We start from the raw sequence: 18,971 nt of genomic DNA on the forward strand, positions 1-18,971 counted from the left end.
GCAGTTCAGTGTCAATATAGGCCGACCTGTGTTCATTCTCGGTGTGTTTGTCTCCTCATTTTCATGTTTGGTTCTGTAATGCCTGAACACTGAGGAGGTGCTTTTGATTGTGTAACAAAGCTCAGCAGAATAGAAAATAAATAATTTACACTGCAAGTCACATTGCTGTTTTTCCTATTCTGATAGATTACACTGAAACAAAGACAGACAAACTATTCCCTTATTTGCAGTTAAAAGATCAAAATGATCCCACACAGCAGAAACATTTTTTTTTCTTTCAAGCTCAATTTTGTTATGGAGAGATGTTTTTTTTTTTGTTTTTTTTATCTTTGCGAGAGTAATTTTGGTTTTTTGGGGGGTTTTTTGGTGGCGACTCATCCCATTGACAGATGCAGATGCGGTACCTTTTAAACACAGTTTAGCGCGTTGGTAATGAGCGATACAGCAGCTGTATCGATCACGTGACTTTTTCTTAAAGCGACACACGCACCGATACAGGTTTCGCTCTGTGAGCTTGATACAAGCGTCGGTGCATCAGTGTTGCTGGACCCATCACTACTATATAGTGATGTGTTGTGGTGCTTTGCTCCCACCCCTTGTGTTCCGTGTTTTCGTCTTCCCTTCGTGTAATTCTTCATATTCGTGTACTGTTAGTTTTCCCAGTTTAGGTTTTTGCTTAGTTTCCATGCTCACCTTCGCCATTTCTGTTTGTATCACCATGTGATGAATAAACTCACTTGCATCTGAGCTGCCTGCATAAAGGGTCCTTTAATAATTTACACACGGCTCGCAAACCGTGACAAAAACACTGGAAAAATTGGGCTGTTCTAAAACGTTTGACGGGTAGTGTATATATTTAGTTTATATATTTTCTTTATTTATAATAGTTTGTTTTATATTGTAGCAAAGTGTTACTTGGATACTTCTCTATGTGCTTCTTCATGTGCAATTTTGTTGCATTCTGAGCCTTAGAAATTTATTGTGATGAACTGCTGTTAGAATCAAGTTAAATTCTGATAAATCAGACAATTACCTCTCCAGCTGTTGTTACAGTCTTTGTTTATCGGGTCCTTACAGGGTAAAAGATGACGACACCTAAAGAAATCCTTCTGGGGACTTTGAAGGATTTGGGACGTGATGACTTTGAAGAATTTAAGTGGCATCTGAAGAACGGGTCTGTAGAAGGTTTACCAGCAATCCCAGAGAGTGAACTGGAGAATGCAGAGAGGACGGACATAGTGGATCTGATGTTTGATACCTACTCTATCAACACTTTTGAAGTTGCTAAAAATCTTTTGGGGAGGTTAAACAGGAATGATCTGTTGGAGAATTTAAATAAAACCATCCCAGAACCCACAGGTAAGTCAGGGAATGACTAAACAAAAAATACATAAACAATAAAAACCTTAGTTAACATTACACAGGTGCCATTAAAATCCATATAAATAATAAATCCAAAACACTTGCCAACACTTTCAGGAGTGAGAGACTGCAGAAAGCCAACAGTTTGTGTTTTATGCATCTGCACAAATAACCTCCTGTGTACACATGAATATCTGCTCTTTGGGTTGGTTTGATTAAAATGGGACCAGCAGCAGGTTTTCTGCCCATTTTACAGATTTATATTGTCAGATTGGTTTTAGAGCTGTTTTATCAACATAAATGAGGCGACAACAACAGTTTGGGACACGTCACAAATATGATCAAAGTGCTTTCTCTTAAATCTATTTACCAGTTGAAGGTAAAGTTAAAAAAAATGGCTGCCATTTCTTTCTGCTGTTTGGAGACCCAAACAAAAAAATGCCCAGACAGTAAATGCTTTTTATTATGGTTGATAAACAGGACACTAAGGTGATTGGTCAAAGGTTGGAGGAAAGCCACAGTTCTCCTTATATGACTGAAATCCACCATTTCAGCTCATGTTTTTTCTTCTGCAGCTTTCTTGGAGATTCCACTTCAGCCTTCTGCTGGCAACGCTCCCGTTACCAAGCTTCCCTTAGGCAGCATCATTAGAAGACATAGCATACATTTACACTGCTATGCAGATGATACCCAGCTCCATCTGTCCATGAAGTCAGATAACACACACCAGTTAGTTAAACTGCAGGAATGTCTTAAAGACATAAAGACCTGGATGGCCGCTAACTTTCTGCTTCTTAATTCAGATCAAACTGAGGTTATTGTACTCGGCCCTGAAAATCTTAGAAATATGGTATCTAAGCAGATTCTTACTCTGGATGGCATTACCTTGGCCTCCAGTAACGCTGTGAGGAACCTTGGAGTCATTTTTGACCAGGACATGTCCTTCAACGCACATATTAAACAAATATGCAAGACTGCTTTCTTCCATTTGTGCAACATCTCTAAAGTTAGAAATATCCTGTCTCAGAGTGACGCTGAAAAACTAGTTCTGTCATGGTCCTGGGTCGTTCAGCGTTTTGTTTCATTTTTGGTATCACCTTGTGTACTTTGTGTTAATTCTGATTTTGTATTAGTTCTTAGGTTGATCTCTACCTGTGTCTTTCCTCTGTGTTCTGTTCGTGTCCCCGAGTTTGTGTTGTAAAACAGTCTGTTTCCTGTTTTACTTTGAAGGTTTGTGTCTCGTCTTGTGAATTAGGATCAGCTGTGCTCCCCTCCTGTGTGTCATTCCCTCATTACCTTGTGTGTATTTATAGTATGTGTCTGCCTGTGTTCCTCGTTGTGTCGTCTGCATTACTGTGTTAATCAGTGTTACTACTCGTCTCTCTATCCAGCCTTCTTTGTGTCATCTCTGTGTATTCCCTGCTGTCCTTATGTTTTCAGGTTTGTCTGTTACAGTGGCAAAAGTATTCGGCCCCCTTGAACTTTTCCACATTTTGTCACATTACAGCCACAAACATGAATCAGTTTTATTTGAATTCCAGGTGAAAGACCAACACAAAGCGGTGTACACGTGAGAAGTGGAATGAGAATCATACATGACTCCAAACATTTTTTACAAATAAATAACTGCAAAGTGGGGTGTGCGTAATTATTCAGCCCCCTTTGGTTTGAGTGCAGTCAGTTGCACATAGACGTTGCCTGATGAGTGCTAATGACTAAATAGAGTGCACCTGTGTGTAATCGAACAAGGCCGAACAAGGAGAGTGCTGATCCGAAATGCAGCCAAGAGGCCCATGGTGACTCTGGACGAGCTGCAGAGATCTACAGCTCAGGTGGGGGAATTATTAGTCGTGCACTGCACAAAGTTGGCCTTTATGGAAGAGTGGCAAGAAGAAAGCCATTGTTAACAGAAAACCATAAGAAGTCCCGTTTGCAGTTTGCCACAAGCCATGTGGGGGACACAGCAAACATGTGGAAGAAGGTGCTCAGGTCAGATGAGACCAAAATGGAACTTATTGTTCAAAATGCAAAACGCTATGTGTGGTGGAAAACTAACACTGCACATCACTCTGAACACACCATCCCCACTGTCAAATATGGTGGTGGCAGCATCATGCTCTGGGGGTGCTTCTCTTCAGCAGGGACAGGGAAGCTGGTCAGAGTTGATGGGAAGATGGATGGAGCCAAATACAGGGCAATCTTGGAAGAAAACCTCTTGGAGTCTGCAAAAGACTTGAGACTGGGGCGGAGGTTCCCCTTCCAGCAGGACAACGACCCTGAGCATAAAGCCAGGGCAACAATGGAATGGTTTAAAACAAAACATGTCCATGTGTTAGAACGGCCCAGTCAAAGTCCAGATCTAAATCCAATCCAGAATCTGTGGCAAGATCTGAAAACTGCTGTTCACAAACGCTGCCCATCTAATCTGCCTGAGCTGGAGCTGTTTTGCAAAGAAGAATGGGCAAAGATTTCAGTCTGTAGATGTGCAAAGCTGGTAGAGACAGACCCTAAAAGACTGGCAGCTGGAACTGCAGCAAAAGCTGGTTCTACAAAGTATTGACTCAGGGGGCTGAATAATTACGCACACCCCACTTTGCAGTTATTTATTTGTACAAAATGTTTGGAATGATGTATGATTTTCGTTCCACTTCTCACGTGTGCACCACTTTGTGTTGGTCTGTCACCTGGAATTCCACTAACATTGATTCATGTTTGTGGCTGTAATGTGACAAAATGTGGAAAAGTTCAAGGGGGCCGAATACTTTTGCAAGCCACTGTAGTTTTTCCAGTTTAGGTTTATGTTTAGTTCTGCCCTCACCTTGGTTTGTTCACTGTAAATAAAACCTCACTCGCATCTCCACCACTGTCTGCAACTTGGGTCCTCATTTAACTCCACCGCACGACTGCTGCCCCAGCCGTGACAAGTTTATGCATTTATTACGTCAAGGCTGGATGACTGTAATTCATTATTATCAGCAAGTCCTAAAAACTCGCTGAAAAGGCTTCAGTTAATCCAAAATGCTGCAGCAAGAGTCCTGACAGGGACTAGAAAGAGAGAGCAGATTTCTCCTGTATCGACTTCCTGTTAAATCCAGAATTGAATTCAAAATCCTGCTCCTCACATACAAGGTCTTAAATAATCAGGCCCCATCTTATCTTAATGACCTTGTAGTACCATATCCCCCTATTAGAGGACTTCGCTCTCGCTCTGCAGGCCTACTTGTTGTTCACAGAGTATTTAAAAGTAGAATGGGAGGCAGAGCCTTCAGTTTTCAGGACCCAAAAAGATAGTTGGGGTTTTTTCTGTTGTATTATTGTAGGTTCTTTATCTTACAATATAAAGCACATTGGGGTGACTGTTGTTGTTATTTGGAGGAATTAATAAAAAAAACTTTTATACTTGAAATTCTTTCATTTATTCTACATATTTATTCATCACTGGCTCCATAGTGTTGTTTATGTAATATGTGAAATGTTGCTAGTATTGATTTGGTGCTGTATAAATAAACATAATTAAATCGAATGTGTCTCTATAAAACCTGCCCTCAGTTATAACCCAAGTGTCAGGGCTCAATGGCTCATGAAAAGGAATGGAGTCAAGCACAGAACCAAAAAACGGAGGCTGAGTGACTTTTAACAGAAATGTATTTTACTAGATTTCTTGACGGAGAAAGCTGAATCACGGCTAAATTCAACAGCAAGCGAGGTATTATGAGAAGTGCAGAGCTGAGGCCAGAACATAAGCTGAGGCAGGTCAAAGGAACAACAGGGGCAGAAACGGGCGAATAGAAACTATCCAGGATCACTGGAACAAAGGAGATAATAATCAGAGTGGTCCACAGTGTAGTGAATGAGTCCAAGATTTAAAAACTAAGAGGTGTTACGTGGCTGCAGGTGGAGATCAGCTGGAGGAGGAGATGAATTAAATCTGGGTACAGAGTGAGATGTGGGTGCACAGGGAGGCAGGCAGCTGAGGATGGCAGTTTGCAAGAGTGAGTTTTCCCAGCAGTGGCAGGGCAGAATCCTGAGGCGTGACTTATGGCGAGAGTTGGAAGATGTATCCAGGTGCCGACTAGGGAACAGGAAAAGAGGGTTACGCGAAACAAGCTGAGGAGCACAAGACAAAATGTGAGGCAGAGAATTGACTGTGCTAAGCACACAATCTGGAGAAGGTTCATTGTGAGTGCTGCTCATAAATACTGCCGGAGTAATTGGCAACAGGTGAGGAGCAGGGAGGAGTGAGGAGGGCTCCACCCAGGGGAGGAGAGCTGATGCTGTGGAAAGTTACTCAGACTCACTCGGATCATGACACCAAGAGTCCAGTGAACTGAACACATAACCACAGTAACCAGAATGCAGTTTTCTCATTTGTGTCATTTGCTGTTTATTCATGCAGAGATTCTCACTGAGTGTCAGCTCAAACTCAAGTCAGACCTGAAGCAGAAGTTCCAGTGTGTGCTCGAGGGGATTTCTACAACAGAAAACCCGACCCTCCTGAGTCAGATCTACACAGAGCTCTATATCACAGGGGGAGGGACTGCAGAGGTCAATGATGAACATGAGGTCAGACAGATTGAAACAGCATCCAGGAAACCAGACAGACCAGAAACAACCATCAGACAAGAAGACATCTTTAAACTCCCACCTGGAAGAGATAAACCAATCAGAACAGTGCTGACAATGGGAGTGGCTGGCATTGGGAAAACAGTCCTAACACAGAAGTTCACCCTGGACTGGGCTGAAGACAAAGCCAACCAGGACATCCAGTTCATGTTTCCATTCACTTTCAGAGAGCTGAATGTGCTGAAAGAGGAAAAGTTCAGCTTGGTGGAACTTGTTCATTACTTCTTCACTGAAACCAAAAAAGCAGGAATCTACATCTTTGAAGACTTCCAGGTTGTGTTCATCTTTGATGGTCTGGATGAGTGTCGACCTCCTCTGGACTTCCACAAAACTGCAATCCTGACTGACCCTAGAAAGTCCACCTCAGTGGATGTGCTGCTGATAAACCTCATCAGGGGGAAACTGCTTCCCTCTGCTCGCCTCTGGATAACCACACGACCTGCAGCAGCCAATAAGATCCTTTGTGACATTGTTGACATGGTGACAGAAGTCAGAGGGTTCACTGACCCACAGAAGGAGGAGTACTTCAGGAAGAGATTCGGAGATTCGGAGCAGGCCAGCAGCATCATCTCCCACATCAAGACATCACGAAGCCTCCACATCATGTGCCACATCCCAGTCTTCTGCTGGATCACTGCTACAGTTCTGGAGTTTGTCATGAAGAACAAAGAGAGTCAAGATCTGCCTAAGACTCTCACAGAGCTCTACCTACGCCTTGTGCTATTTCACCTAAAAACGAAGGACATCAAGTATGATGGAGGAGCTGAGACAGAGTCGTGCAGGAAGATCATTGAGTCTCTGGGAAAACTGGCCTTTGATCAGCTGCAGAAAGGAAACCTGATCTTCTATAAATCAGACCTGACAGAGTGTGGCATCGATATCAGAGCAGCCTCAGTGTACTCAGGAGTGTTCACACAGATCTTTAAAGCTGATGAGTGTCACATGTTCACCGGTGTCGTTTACTGTTTCGTCCATCTGAGCATTCAGGAGTTCTTTGCTGCTCTTCATGTCTATCTGACCTTCATCAACTCTGGAGTCAACCTGCTTAAGAAACAATCTCCTCGCTTTAAAATCTTCCAGAAAACACTTACTGTAAAAGACTTCTACCAGAGTGCTGTGGACAAAGCCTTAGAGAGTCCAAATGGACACCTGGACTTGTTCCTCCGCTTCCTCCTGGGTCTTTCACTGCAGACCAATCAGGATCTTCTATGCATGCTGACACAGACAGGAAGTAGCTCACAGACCAATCAGGAAACAGTCCAGTACATCAAGAAGAAGCTCAGTGGGAAACTGTCTGCAGAGAAAAGCATCAACCTGTTCCACTGTCTGAATGAACTGGATGATCGTTCTCTAGTGGAGGAGATCCAACAGTCCCTGAGATCAGGACGTCTCTCCACAGATCAACTGTCTCCTGCTCAGTGGTCGGCTCTGGTCTTCATCTTACTGTCATCAGATCTGGATGAGTTCGACCTGAAGAAATACTCCCGTTCAGAGAAGGCATTTTTGAAGCTGCTGCCAGTGGTCAAAGCATCCAAGAAAGTGCTGTAAGTGAATCTATGAACAAATATGTTTAATAATGCTAGATGAATAAAAGAATATGTCTCCATTGTTATTCTTCCTCAGGCTGAGAGATTGTAAACTCTCAAAAAGAAGCTTTGAAGCTTTGTCTGAAATTCTCAGCTCCCCATCCAATCATCTGAGAGAGCTGGACCTGAGCTCGAACAAACTGCAGGATTCAGAATTGGATTTGCTGTGTGTTGGACTAAAGAGTCCTGACTGTAAACTTGAAACTCTCAGGTAAGGATACAGACGTTTTGACACTTTTTGACTCTTAAATCTGTAAGTTTATCTTGATGCGGACGTTCAAAGTCAACACAATTTTCCTTTTAAGTTCCTGAGTTTATATTTTTGACTGTCAGGTTGTCTGGACAGATGTTTTTATTTTATTTTATTTTTTTACTTGTCCCTAAAGTCAGAACTAAACCCACATGTAGATGACTTTCAAATTCAAATTCAAATTCAAATTCAAATTTTATTTGTCACGTACACAGTCATACACAGTACGATATGTAGTGAAATGCTTGGACAACTGCTCGTGACCTAAAGAAAACAAAAAAGGAAAAGGCTATGAATAAGAAAGGAAATAAATATGAAAAATTAAAAAGGGTAAATTTAACTAGGAAGGAATAAAATATAAATTAAGGTTAAAAATGAAATAACTGTACAACACAAATTAGAATGAAGGGTAAATTTAACTGGGAAAGAATAAGATAAAATACATAAATTAAAGTTGAAAATAAAATAACTGTACAACAAAATACACAATATAGAACTATATAAGAATGTATGAAGAAATATAAATAAATATATACACAATAACAGCAGCTGTACAAGTATTAGCTTGAAATGAAGAATACAATGTCCAGTGTTGTGCAATCCACATTATGTCTTGTGCAGTGCAAATATGCTTAAAGTGATTTAAGTGATGAAGTGAAAACAATGTCCAGAATGTCCAGTGTGTGTGTAAGAACTGTATGTGTGGGTCAGTACTGTGTGGGGGTGTGATTGAGAGACCGTATCGCCTGCGGGAAGAAGCTCCTCCTCAGTCTCTCTGTGTTGGTCTTCAGGGAGCGGAATCGCTTTCCTGACCTCAACAGAGAGAACAGTCTGTTGTTGGGATGGCTGAGGTCCTTCACCATCTTCCTGGCCTTGGTCCAGCACCGCCTGCTGTAGATTGAGTGCAGGTCAGGGAGCTCAGAGCGGATGGTGCGCTCAGCTGATCGCACAACCCTCTGTAGAGCTCGTCTGTCCTGCATGGTGCTGTTCCCGAACCAGGTTAAGATGTTTCCCGTCAGGATGCTCTCTATGGTGCACGAGTAAAAGTTCCTGAGCACCTTGGAGGGCAGTTGGAAGTCTCTCAAGCGGCGTCCGGGTACACACCGGCTCACTCCTTGGCGGCTCGCTCGGGCCACTTCGGAGGTGGGGTGCCCCCGGCCTCTCGGCCTGGGGCTCGGTCACTCAGGCACAGCTGGCTGCCGGCGGAGCTCACGGGCGCGTCACTGCAACTCCCCCTGGCTTCTGCTCCGCGGCTGCTGAATGAGCCCTCATCTGGGACTCTCCTTAGCTCTTACTGGGACAGTGGCGCGGCTGCCCCTCTGTGGGTCTTCCTTGGTCTCTTGTGTTCTGGGGGCCTCTGGATGTCTGGAGTTTTGATCTCCTCCATACCTGCTTGATACCATAGAGGACAGGGCTGTGGCTCCCCACACTCCCTAGCAGATCATTACATGGAGAAACCTTTGGAATGCAAGCATGCTGATCCACACAGGTATGCACACAGGTGTACACATGGGTATTCATAGACGCGGACTACAGCTTTCTTGGCTGCTGCCTCAAAGCACACTGTGCGCTGTCTATCTTGCGTGCTGCACAATATCGTTTATTATTTAGTAACTATCGATATCTACTGCTAGCTAGTTTATTGTGATGGTGCTTTTTTTTTCTTATTATGTTGCTCTTTGTTGTTTGCTTTCTCCTCTGTTTTTTTTTCTCCATACAGGTGACCCAGGAGTTTTGTTTTTTTTGTTTGTTTGTTTTTTTCTCTCTTCCCCCCCTTCTCACCGTCTCTTCTCCCCTTTGGTTTTCTTTTTTTCTCTCCCTCTCTTTCTTTCATTCTTTCCCCCTGTCCTATCCCACAGTCATGTCTGTCCCGTTTGTAGCAACTGAAAATAAAATAAATTCATAATTATAATAAAGGTCAATCAAATGGACCAATATGGCAAGCCCATGATGATCCACTTGGTAAAATAAATCCGCTTGGCATCTTTCTTGGCCTTAAGACAACAATTCTGATGGCTAAAGATCCAAACGGGACAAAAAAAAAAAAAAAGGAAGTCTCTCGAGCGTCTGAGGTGGTAGAGACGCTGTTGGGCCTTTTTCACCACGGTGTTGATGTGACAGGACCATGACAGGTCCTGCGTGATGTGAACTCCGAGGTATTTGAAGTTGTCCACTCTCTCCACTGGGCACTCGTTGATGACGGGGGTCTGGTAGTTCCTCTCCTGCTTAGTGCTGAAGTCCACTATCAGCTCCTTTGTCTTACTGATGTTTAGAAGGAGGTTGTTCCTCTGGCACCAGTTCTCCAGATTCCTAATCTCCTTCAGGTAGGCCGTCTCGTTGTTATCAGAGATCAGGCCCACCACGACGGTGTCGTCAGCAAACTTGATGATGGTGGTGGAGCTGGTAGTGGCCACACAGTCATATGTGTACAGAGAGTACAGCAGGGGGCTCAGAACACACCCCTAGGGGGCTCCAGTGCTGAGAGTGGTGGAGGCTGAGACATGTCCGCCCATCCTTACTGCCTGTGGTCTGCCAGTTAGGAAGTTGGAGATCCACTGACACATAGATGAGCTGAGTCCCAGATGCTCCAGCTTGGTGGTGAGTGTGGAGGGAATTATGGTGTTAAATGCAGAGCTGTAGTCTATAATAATAATAATAATAATAATGGATACTTTATTGATCCCCATGGGGAAATTACTTGTTTTTCTCTGCATTTGACCCATTCACTCAGTGAAGCAGTGGGCAGCCCACTAAGCAGGCGCCCGGGGAGCAGTGTGTAGGGACGGTACCTTGCTCAGGGGTACCTCAGGGTAGCCGTTAAGTGGATTCGAACCGCCGACCTTCCGATCATGGGGTGCCCACTTTACCTACTGAGCTATCCCTGCCCCCTATGAAGAGCATTTTAACATAATTCCCCCTTCTAGTGTCCAAGTGAGTAAGTGATGTGTGGAGGAGATGAGAGATGGCATCGTCTGTGGAACGATTTGGACGGTAAGCGAACTGTAGTGGGTCCAGTGTGTCTGGTGGTGAAGAAATGATGAAGTCTCTGACCAGGCGTTCAAAACACTTCATCACTACTGAGGTGAGGGCTACAGGGCGATAGTCATTGAGAGAAGCAGGGTGGGGTTTCTTCGGGACAGGAACAATGATGGACTCTTTGAAGCATGTGGGGATCACCGACTGAGATAAAGAGATGTTGAATATCTCAGTGAACACAGGAGCTAGCTGGTATGCGCAGTCTCTTAGGATACGACCTGGGATGCCGTCTGGTCCTGCTGCTTTCCTGGTGTTCACTCTCTTGAAGACTCTCCTTTCTTAGTGCTCGGAGATGACGAGCACGTTTCCGGTGCTGGCAGTATCTTCCTGTCTACAGCCGTTAGCGCCGCTAGCACTAGCATTGTTGGAGTCCTTAGCTGCAGCCTCAAAGCGAGCATAGAAAGTTACTGGAGCAGCCTTCCTGAAGACAGCAGTGTGTTTTCATGCTTTTAAAGCCAAACTCACCTTTCAGACCTGGCTTTCATTTATTATCTATTTTTATTTGTTTATTATATATTTATTTCTACTGTTTAACTACTGCTCACATCTTTTATCCTCCTTTTTAATTGTTCATTTCTTTTTACCCAGTGTTTCTATATTGCACTTTGTATTTGTCATCTATATTTATCATGCACTACTTTGCTCATTTATTGTTTGGTTTTAATGTTATTAAATTCCGGTTCTTTTGGTATTCGTTATGGCCAAAAAGACACGGCTCAAAAGTGGTCTTTTTACTTTAAAAGATTATCTTTATTTTACATATCCGGATATGGAGACCTGAACACACAACCCCAGGTCTGAAGCACAAAACAGCAAGCCTAGTCATTTATATAGACATCACACACACTTTAAGTTTCGACCAAACACTCTGCTTAGTTTCACTTTTCGCCTGCAAAAGTGATAGCACTATCCCCCTGCTGAACGAGCTGAACACTTTCTTTGCTCGCTTTGAAGTCCAAAACAGCACCACTGCACAGAAGACCCCACCCCCTCCTGGTGACCAGGTGATGACTCTGTCACCGGACAGCGTGAGGAGATCCCTCAGCAGGATCAATGCACGTAAAGCTCCGGGTCCTGACAACATTCCTGGTCGTGTACTGAGAGACTGTGCAGTGGAACTCACTGATGTCTTCACAGACATCTTCAACATATCACTCATCCAGGCTGTCGTCCCCACATGTTTTAAAGCCACCACAATCATTCCGGTTCCAAAAAAGTCATCTCCCTCCTGCTTTAATGACTACCGTCCTGTTGCACTTACTCCCATCCTGATGAAGTGCTTCGAACGACTAGTCATGAAACACATCAAGACTGTCCTGCCCCCCTCCCTGGATCCCTTCCAGTTTGCCTATCGGCCCAACCGCTCAACCGATGATGCCATCTCCACTGCACTCCACTCGGCACTCACACACCTGGACAAAAATGACTCATATGTTCGAATGCTGTTCATAGATTTCAGTTCAGCATTCAACACCATAATCCCCCAACAGCTCATTCAAAAACTGGTCCAGCTGGGGCTCAACACCTCACTGTGCAACTGGCTGTTGGATTTCCTCACCGGAAGACCTCAAGCAGTACGGGTTGGCAGTAATACATCCAGCACCATCATTTTAAACACGGGGGCCCCGCAGGGATGTGTGCTGAGCCCCCTCCTCTTCACTCTGCTGACCCATGACTGCACTCCATCACACAGCTCCAACCTCTTCATCAAGTTTGCGGACGACACAACGGTGGTGGGTCTCATTAGCAACAGGGATGAGACCGACTACAGAAGTGAGGTGAGACGCCTGGCCACGTGGTGTGCTGACAACAATCTCTCTCTGAATGTGGAGAAGACGAAGGAGATTGTTGTGGACTTCAGGAGAATGCACACCCAACATGCTCCTCTGACCATTGACGGAGCGTCTGTGGAGAGAGTGAGCAGCACCAAGTTCTTGGGTGTGCACATCACAGAGGATCTCTCCTGGACGTACAACACCACAGCACTGGCCAAGAAATCACAGCAGCGTCTCTTCTTTCTCCGCAAACTAAGAAGAGCAGGAGCACCAGCCCCCATCATGTACACTTTCTACAGAGGCACCATCGAGAGCATCCTGTCGAGCTGCATCACTGTGTGGTTTGGAGCCTGCAATGCGTCCTGTCATAGAACCCTCCAACGCATAGTGAGAGCTGCAGAGAGGATCATTGGTGTCTCTCTCCCCTCCCTCCAGGACATTTACAGCACCCGTCTCACTAAAAAAGCCCTTTGCATAGCGGCTGATCCCACACACCCAATGCAAAGCTTCTTCAAGCTGCTGCCGTCGGGGAGGAGACTGCGGAGTCTCCAGGCCAGGACCAGCAGGCTGAAGGACAGCTTCATCCATCAGGCTGTCAGGAAGCTTAACTCCCTCCCGATTCTGCCCCCTCTCCCCTCTCTCCTCCACGGTCTCACTGAACTCTGTCGCACACACACAAACACACACACTCTCTGACTCACTCACTGGCCTGCACCAGTTACCAGTCACTTTGTGGAGCATTGGACTGCCATTACCTCATAAGACTTTGTTGTTACACTTTCTCTTACCGTGCACTACTAAATCTCCATTTGCACTATTTGCCTATTTGCACTACTCTGCCTGGTTTGCACTCAATGTCACTTACCCATTATATTGTATATTGTATAGCTTTCTTGTTAGATGTAAAATTGTGATTGTTTAAATTTTTACTTTTTAATTATTTTACTTGCATTTTTTGATCACTTTTATATTTAAATATATTTAAATGTTCATTTGCTATTTATCTAGGGATTGAAGAGTAACGCAATTTCTATTCTCCGTATGTCCTGTACATGTGGCAGAATCGACAAATAAAGTTGACTTTGACTTTGAAAAAAAAAAAAAAAAAAAAAGAAAGCATGTAATTTCCTGTCAGTCCTGTCGGCACAGAGTGTACTCAGATTTGGGCCTTTCTTATAAAGCAATATAATCAGCATATAAGTATTTAAGATTATAAATTTAAACCTCAACAATGTTCTTACCTGGGGTCCGTTCTTCGTACCTCGCTTACTACATCCAAGATCAAATCATCGCGCCAACTTTGAGCTTGCTATTCCGGTACTCCGAACACACTTGTTGTTGACGATTAGTATAGCTGGATGAAGTAATGTGAGATCACTGGGTGGCTTAACAGGGGCTACGCATCGATAGTAGAAACATTGATCGGCAACCCTTTGTTTGTTTATTGATTTCACACAGATACATACAGGTCATTTCCTAAAAAAGGGAAATGTACTATTAACATTCTATTACATGTATGTGATTATTACAGATGTAATTCATATTTCAGAGTAGTAATTGCAAATTACTTTGTGTAATCAAGATGAGAGACCACGGCTATAAAAGCGAAGGTGGATTTGGGAAGTCTGTCGCAGCCATGTCCTGTCCGTATACGCGAGCCACCCATTGCGGAAGGTGCAAGATTGATAAGGAGAGTCCTCAGAATCCAGCGTATATTGCGGGACAGACAGGATCCTTTAGCTCAGCGCGACAGTGTGCTCATAGAGAGATATCGATATTCCCGTGAGGATATTATTTACTTAACCAACTTGTTGACGAGGGGGTGCAGGACCACCACCTGTCTTTTTTGCTCTGCCCTTTTCTTGGTTGCTGTTATGAACAAACAGATTATTCCAGGGTCTCTTTCCAAGAGACGAAAAGCAATATAAGTGATAAATATTACCATTCTGTAGAATATTCTTATATTTCACTTTTACTTGTTCCCATGTTCTAGTGGGTCCTGTTGTGGCTCTAATGTGAAAGGGGATATAATGTAATATAATATAATATAATGTAATATAATATTGGATAATATTTCAAGGCTGCATTTCTCACCCTCAGGAGCCTGTAGACCTCACCTGTGAGCCATGGTTTCTGATTGGCCTGGACAGTGGTCTCTATGACCTCATCGATGCCTTTTGAGATGTAGCCAATGACAGTTTCTGTATATTCCTGCAGGTCTGTGGTGTTGTCATGTGTGGCGGCCTGTTTAAGGATCTCCCAGTCTGTGGTGGAAAAGCAGTATTGCAGGTCCTTCTGGCCACACACGTACCTGCTTACGAACTGGTTTAGTGACTTTGACCAGGGGCCTGTATGCTGGCATTAGCATAACAGTGATGTGATCAGAGGCACCAAAGTGGGTGGGGGGCTTTGTAATCTCCTCTCTGGGTGGTGAAAACATTATCCAAAAAGTCGTTTCCTTGTGTTGGAAATTCAATGTGTCTATGCAGTAGTAAACATAGGGGGTGTCAAAATTCATGGGCTGCATCCTCCTGAGGACGCATTTGTAGACCGATTACGTCACAGCGACACGATGAAGGCTGTCCAAATTCATAGACTCCTCTGAATGCAGCCGACCAATGCGTCCTCTTTTTCCCCAAAATTAAAGGATGGGTCGGGTGTGTCCTTCGTGGCCCACCATATCCCAGAATTCATAGCGTGGCCCATCCAATTCCACTTTCCGGCAATGGCGGTCGCTACTAAGTTTTCAATATTACTCTTATTACTCTTTCTGGGTCACAAAATAAACTTTTAACATATTTTCAGGTGAGAATGTAGCTGTGTAAACTTTAAATATCTGCTCAGTTTATCAAGATATCGCATATTTGCAAAAGTGCTCCGACGTTTCTGAGACGTCTGTTACCCACCAGCTCGATAGCTAGCCGAGAGCTCGAGGGTCAGTAGAGCCGCCGAGAACAGCAAACTCCCGGCACATCATGTTCAGATCACCGCGGTCTTTCGCTACTCAGGTTAAACGTAATATATAAGTGACTTAGACAACCTAAAAATGTTATTGTTTGACTTTTTTCAGTGTTTTATTTGTTCCTGAGTAAATCAGTTTGGCTGAGATTAAAGTTATTAGATTAGATTAGACAAAATAAACCTTTACAGTGGCAAAAGTATTCGGTCCCCTTGAACTTTCCCACATTTTGTCACGTTACAGCCACAAACATGAATCAATTTTATTGGAATTCCACGTGAAAGACCAACACAAACTGGTGTACACATGAGAAGTGGAATGAAAATCATACATGACTCCAAACATTTTTTACAAATAAATAACTGCAAAGTGGGGTGTGTGTAATTATTCAGCCCCCTTTGGTCTGAGTGCAGTCAGTTGCCCATAGACGTTGCCTGATGAGTGCTAATGACTAAATAGAGTGCACCTGTGTGTAATCTAATGTCAGTACAAATACAGCTGCTCTGCGACGGCCTCAGAGGTTGTCTAAGAGAATATTGAGAGCAACAACACCATGAAGTCCAAAGAACACAGCAGACAGGTCAGGGATAAAGTTATTGAGAAATTTAAAGCAGGCTTAGGCTACAAAAAGATTTCCCAAGCCTTGAACATCCCACGGAGCACTGTTCAATAGTGATGGGCAGATGAAGCCTCATGAAGCACTGAAGCTTTTCATCCAATTGGTTCACCCCAACGCGAAGCTTCTTGAAGCTTCATTTGCTCTAGCAGGACACCTACTGGACGTAAAAATATTAGTTGGCATGAATTTGAAGAGTGTGGCATTTTGCACACAGCCTGTGAATGTCAACAACAAAAGGAGTGTGTAAAACATGTATATTGTAGTGATGGCAGTATACTGTGTATATTTATGCTGGCAGTATGGAAAATGATTATTTGGAAATGCCTAAAATGGAAATGATCATATACTGTGAGGTGAGGTGTGGACAGTGGTTGTGCTTTTGTAACATTGAGGCAAGGACAGTGATTAGTAGGGGTGCAACGATACACAAAATTCACGGTTCGGTTCGATACTTTGGTGTCACGGTTCGATATTTTTTCGATACAAAAAAAATGTTCATGCCTTTTTAATTTGTCATTTATTAAAATTATAAATATATATTTTAACTCAAAAGTACAGTTTTTAAATTTAACCCTAACCCTTGTGCGTGTTTTTTATTTTGACAGAGAATGCGCACCACTTATGTGCAGCCCTGGTTATATAGCTCGTCATATTGCAGCCACAGAAATTCTTTTGTCCATGAAACCATAAAGCTGCACTTTCTTTTTGCCTTATAGTCTGATTTGTCATAACTTCTCCGTTTTGTGGTAAGCTTTTCTTTGGCTGTCACTTCTTCACCCTGACCTGTCTTATTTGGCTCAGCAGAACTAAAATATATATTCTGCTGCTTTTACACGCGCACTCACATAAGCTCAGCGATTCTCTGCGCGATCAACTTCTCACATGTTTAAGCTTGCTGCGGGAGATTTCACTTGTCATGTTTGCATAGTAAGCTAACGATTAATAAGACAATGTCAGAGGAATTGGTGCACAAATTATCATCACTCACAGATCAGTGCTGTCGCTCTCTATACACAGTTGCACGATTGCAAAGTGAAAGCAAAAAAACAAGCGCAAATTCAAACGCGATTTCAATATGTCACATATTGACAGTGGCTCACCGATGCCAATGACATAATTACCCAGCTACATTTCCGAAAGAATGCAAAAGCATTGACATATATTTTTCCTTCCTACAATAGCCCGACGGGCAGGGCAGAGATAGATTTTGGTAGCCCGACTGAAAAAAATCGCTAGCCCCGGGACGTCGGGCTAGCGATATTGCGAGCCCTGTATCTGATTGAGGAATCACTCATCTTTGTCTTTGCACTAGGATAATGTCGGTGTAAATGTGCAGTCATATTCGTTGTGTTCCCACTAGTGCTTTCAGGTTAATCTTGTTGAAATGACCTTAACGCCACAACACGGCAAATCTCCGTTAACAAGCTACCGCCGATCGCCCCGTGCATGGGGCTAGACGGCCAACACATTAACGAGCTAACTGCGCTAACACACTAGCTCCCACCCATGTAATTGAGCATTGCATGGCACATCCAACATACTGTTTTACTTTAGTCCATGACTCGCTTACCTTCAGGGTCATACGTCACATGAAAACCAAAATAATTCCAAATGCCAGATCTGAATGAGGGTGGGCGAGGTCCAAGTTGCAAGGAGTGCTTAACTTCTGTCTCGCTAGCTTGCCCTGCGCTCTTCCTTCTGACGATGCTGTCTGTGTTGAGCGCTCAGTGGATCTGCGCTGGACAGTACAGCCTAGGCGGAGTAGTCGAACGCAGATTCACTGAGCGCTCAACACAGACAGCATCGTCAGAAGGAAAGTTGATAAAATAAATTACAAATTTTGTATTGTTCGATACATATGCGTACCGAACCGAAAGCACTGTATCGAACGGTTCAATATCGATACGAATATCGTTGCACCCCTAGTGATTAGTGTTTAGGGGACACATCATTGGTTTTTATTTAAAAACAACAGTTTCTCCACTGTGGCAGGTCGTAGGCGATTTCTTTTTTTTCCAAACTGTCTCTAACTCTCACTAACCGCAACTCTCCATCAAACGCCCACATTTTGAATGGGGTCTGAGGGGTTTATATCGCTGTCATAGCTCGCGGCAAAGTTTGAACCGCTTCCTGAACCAGTCACGTGGTACAGCCGGACAGCGAGGCTTCGGACGTCATCATTTTCAGCTCCTCCCATAAATGAAGCAAGCCTCGATACGCGCTTCGCGGAAACGCCCCCTCCATTACTCGACACACGCTTCGAAGCCTCGATACAGAACGTCACATCACTACTGTTCAAGCCATCATTGAGAAATGGAAGAAGTATGGAACAACTGTAAACCTACCAAGACAAGGCTGTCCACCTAAACTCACAGGCCGAACAAGGAGAGCGCTGATCAGAAATGCAGCCAAGAGGCCCATGGTGACTCTGGACGAGCTGCAGAGATCTACAGCTCAGGTGGGGGAATCTGTGCATAGGACAACTATTAGTGGTGCACTGCACAAAGTTGGCCTTTATGGAAGAGTGGCAAGAAGAAAGCCATTGTTAACAGAAAACCATAAGAAGTCCCGTTTGCAGTTTGCCACAAGCCATGTGGGGGACACAGCAAACATGTGGAAGAAGCTGCTCTGGTCAGATGAGACCAAAATGCAAAACGCTATGTGTGGAAAACTAACACTGCACATCACTCTGAACACACCATCCCCACTGTCAAATATGGTGGTGGCAGCATCATGCTCTGGGGGTGCTTCTCTTCAGCAG

At 43.9% G+C, this 18,971-nt stretch overlaps 2 protein-coding genes across 2 annotated transcripts in view; both read left to right on the top strand.

The window, feature by feature from the left end:
- Nucleotides 1-18,971, top strand: part of LOC309701496 (NLR family CARD domain-containing protein 3-like) — a 391,901-nt gene that overhangs the window by 75,958 nt on the left and 296,972 nt on the right. The gene's annotated exons all lie outside the window — the stretch shown is intronic.
- On the top strand, nucleotides 1,086-7,786 carry LOC309700192 (NLR family CARD domain-containing protein 3-like; the record flags this gene model as incomplete). The annotated part of the gene is made up of 3 exons (XM_082523640.1): nucleotides 1,086-1,359; nucleotides 5,759-7,529; nucleotides 7,609-7,786. 3 exons carry the CDS (start codon nucleotides 1,086-1,088, stop codon nucleotides 7,784-7,786), a joined length of 2,223 nt encoding a protein of 740 aa, XP_082379766.1.

Source organism: Aulonocara stuartgranti, assembly GCF_965226115.1.
Source record: "Aulonocara stuartgranti genome assembly, chromosome: 23".
In the NCBI taxonomy this organism is placed as follows: Eukaryota; Metazoa; Chordata; class Actinopteri; order Cichliformes; family Cichlidae; genus Aulonocara; species Aulonocara stuartgranti.